General features: G+C 65.1%; 1 protein-coding gene across 1 annotated transcript in view; it reads left to right on the plus strand.

Annotated features, from left to right (window-relative positions):
• The first annotated feature begins 3,109 nt into the window (after positions 1–3,109).
• The window catches only part of OBSCN (obscurin, cytoskeletal calmodulin and titin-interacting RhoGEF), a 172,404-nt gene continuing 171,965 nt past the window's right edge, over positions 3,110–3,548 (plus strand). The window contains 1 exon segment of the mRNA XM_012557952.1: positions 3,110–3,547. Within this exon segment, the coding sequence (XP_012413406.1) occupies positions 3,110–3,547 (438 nt within the window).

Consider the following 3,548-nt stretch of genomic DNA (forward strand, 5'->3'; position numbering starts at 1 on the left):
ACACACACACACACACACAGACACACACGCACACACACACACACACACACACACACACAGGATTGGTCCTAGGACCCCAGGCTCCCTTTCTCACCCTGGACTCAGGGTGCTGGTTTGCGGAGGGGGTCCTGCACGGAGGAAACAGCATCCCACTCCCTTGGGCCTGGCCCCCTGGAGCCTCTGCCGTCAGCCCCCTGCTGGGCCAGAGGGTGAAACTGAATCCGTGGGCAATGACACCTGCGCTATTTTGGAGCTGGGCTGGGCCTGGCCTGGCCAGCAGTGGGGGCGGGGTGGGGGCGGGCCCAGGCTTCTCCAGCTGACAGCGTCTGCCTGTCCCTTCGTCCCCATCCAGTCTGAAGGAGGGCCTCCACAGGAGCAGCGTCGGTGTGAGGAAGGAGGCCCAGCGGCCCTGCCCCACATTCTGTGCCCCCCGTCCTTGTCGATGCGGGGGAGGGCGTGAGAGACTGGCAAAGGTGAGGCACGGGCCACCCAGGGACTCCTGTGCTTCTAGAGGGTGGCTTAGCTGAAGGTCACGGCTGTGGGAGACGGTGGGGCCAGGCCAGGCTGTGGCTGAGAGGACTATTTCTGGGCTCCAAGTGAGGGCAGGAATGAGGAGGGGTGGTGATCAGGCCGGACAGCAGGGCTGGGCCCGTGGAGTGTGCCCACGTCCATGCCCCGGCCACCGCCCCAGAGCGGCCTGAGGGTCCAGCCAGCCCTGCCCCCAGCTCTAGAGATGCCCACTGACAGCTGGGGCTATTTTGGGCCTGTTGGCTCAGCGGAAGGGACAGCCAGAGGGGCATCTGACACCTGACTCCAGGAAAGAATTTCTCCTGGAGCAGGGGAAGCAGACAGCTCAGGGGTCGAAGGTGAGGTTCCCCATGGGGGGCTGCCCATGGAAGTACTTTCTGGAAGGGTGTGGAGAAAGGAGAGCTAGTGAGACAGGCTCTGGGGTGGGGTCTGGGAAGGGACGGCAGCAGTCGGCAGGGGGCCTTGGGGCCTGGCTCATCTGGAGAATGGGCCCAGGAGCCCGACGAGGACCAGAGTGGAAATGTTGTTGGAAAAGTGGGGGTGGGGGCTGCCGAGGAGGCTGAGAGCCTGTGGGTGGCCATGGGCCAGCTGCAGGGGCTTCTGGGCACCAGGCATAACCCCAGGTGGGGCAAGGGGGTGTCCCCAAGCCCCTGGCAAGGCTGGAGCAGGGTCCAGGAGTGAAGCGCCACAAGACTGGGGAGCCTGGGTGGGGTGTACAGGGGACTGCCTTTCCAGGAAGGTAAGGTCTTCCCTGGGAGGCTGGGGATGAGTCCCAGCTGGAACCCACAGGGCATCCCCTCCCTGGGCCTCAGTCTCCCTGTCCTGAGGATGAAGTGGGTCTAGCTGCCTCCGCTGCACAAGATGGCAGGAGGAGGGGGGTGTCTCTGTGCCCAGAGGAGGCCTCTGTTTCCTCATCTGTAATCCAGGTGAGGGGACAGGAGGGTGGGCAGAGCTTGAGGGTCCTCACTGTGTGCTGGGGAGCCCTTCTCAGGCAAGCCCCGCAGAGAGCGTGCCTGTCCCCTATGCGCGTGGGGTCTGCCACTTCTGAGGGTGGGAAGTGGCTGGGCAGCAGAGGGAGTGCCGCCCTGGACAGACAGCTGGGGGCTCAGCACCTCCCTGGCTGTCCGTACAAGGCTCCCCGCCTCGCCAAGCAAGGAAAGTTCCCTGCATCACCTGTAGGGGGGGCTGCCTCTCTCCCGAGGGTTCTGGTCACACTCCCCCTTACCGCTCCCCTTCCTTGTTTGGGCTCCACGTATTGTTCCCACCCGCTCCAGCTCTGGCCAGGCCGTGTTGGGACTCGGGTGTGGCAATGGGGAGGATTCTCACTGCTCGACCAGGTGTTTCCGGCGGGTGCTGGGGAGGGCTCAAAGATCAGGGTGAGGGGCCCCAGAGGCGTGACTCAGCGTGGCCCCTCCACAGATGGCACACCGAGGCCTTTCAAGGGGCAGGGACTTGGCAGGGAGCCATGGAGGCAGGTTCGAGAAGGGACTATATTCAGGGCTCTGGTCCCTGCTCTGAGTAGCTGCCTGCCTTGGGTCCTCCCGAAGCCCAGAGAGCCCTGGCCAGGCCGGGGAGAAGGGACAGAAGTGCTGACTGAACGGTGAGTCAGCAGCCTGCCGCCTGCTGTCCCCGGGGCCCGGGCATGGTCTGGGCTCAGCCCCCTTGCAGGGGATTAGGGGGGATTAGGTACCTGAATCATGGGCTTGGAGCTGGGGAGGCTGGGACAACATCCCAGTTGACGCCCTGCAGCAGGCAGCCCTGTTTGGGATGTCCAGCAAGTCACCTTGGTGGTGGGCCTGCTCTCTGCACACGGGGTGACAGCACCCCCCCATGCCCTCAGATGTGGGGGGCCAAAGCACCATGCACCTGTGGAGGTGCAGGCAGGGTCCTGGGCTCCCCTCACAGCACCCGTATCAGGGGGCTGGACTGGCTGGGGCTCAGCCCGGGGTGGGCGGAGGGTGGAGGTCAGCCTGGGGCCTTTGGCATGGACAGGACACGAGAGGACCCAGATGTCTGGTTCTATCTGGATGGCCAGTTAGTGGAGCCAGGGCCAAGCACTGGGGAGCAACTGGCCACCAGCAGCCCTAGGTGGTCCGGGCTATTCCACCCTGGAGGCCCTGCCCATTCCTGGGGGACGTTGTTGGTATTCTCCAGTAGTCCTTCCCAGCCCACACCCTGGTGGTGGGGGTCCTCAGGTTTGGGACAGATGCTCAAGGGACATCCAGGTAGAAGTGGATCTCCAGTTGGGGACAGTGGGGTTGGAGCTGGGGTGAGGAGGAGACCCTCCCACCAGTTACAAGAACCCATTGGGAGGTGGGTGAAGAGAAATAAGCCAGACCCCGAATCCCCAGAAAGGGGCAAATATGCCCCCTGGAGAACTCGCCAGCAGGCGATGCTCTCCCTGGGGGAATGAGCCTAGGCTTGGGGGAGCATGTACAGGCGCTCATGTTGGGTTGAGCTTGGTTTTTGGAGCCGCACTGGGTGGGGGATGTGGAACGCAGATGAGGGCTCGGCACCCACCCAGCGCTGTCCCCACCATCACCTCCCCTCACAGGTCCCCACCACCGCCGCCGCCGCCGCCATGGACTGCGTCCCTTTCAGCGGCGCACCCCGCTTCCTGACCCGGCCCAAGGCCTTCCTGGTGTCCGTGGGCAAGGATGCCACGCTGAGCTGCCAGATCGTGGGCAACCCCGTGCCACAAGTGAGCTGGGAGAAGGACCGGCAACCGGTGGAGGCGGGCGCGCGCTTCCGCCTGGCCCAGGATGGCGACATGTACCGCCTCACCATCCTGGATCTCACACTCGGCGACAGCGGGCAGTACGTGTGCCGCGCGCGCAACGCCATCGGCGAGGCCGTCGCCGCTGTCAGCCTGCAGGTGGGCGCCGACACCACGCTCGCCGAGCAGGCGCCACACTTCCTGCTGCGGCCCACGTCGATCCGCGTGAGCGAGGGCGCCCATGCCACGTTCCACTGCCGCGTGCAGGGCAGCCCGCAGCCGGCCTTGAGCTGGGCCAAGGACG

This window comes from Trichechus manatus, unplaced genomic scaffold, assembly GCF_000243295.1.
Source record: "Trichechus manatus latirostris isolate Lorelei unplaced genomic scaffold, TriManLat1.0 scaffold00128, whole genome shotgun sequence".
Taxonomy (NCBI): Eukaryota; Metazoa; Chordata; class Mammalia; order Sirenia; family Trichechidae; genus Trichechus; species Trichechus manatus.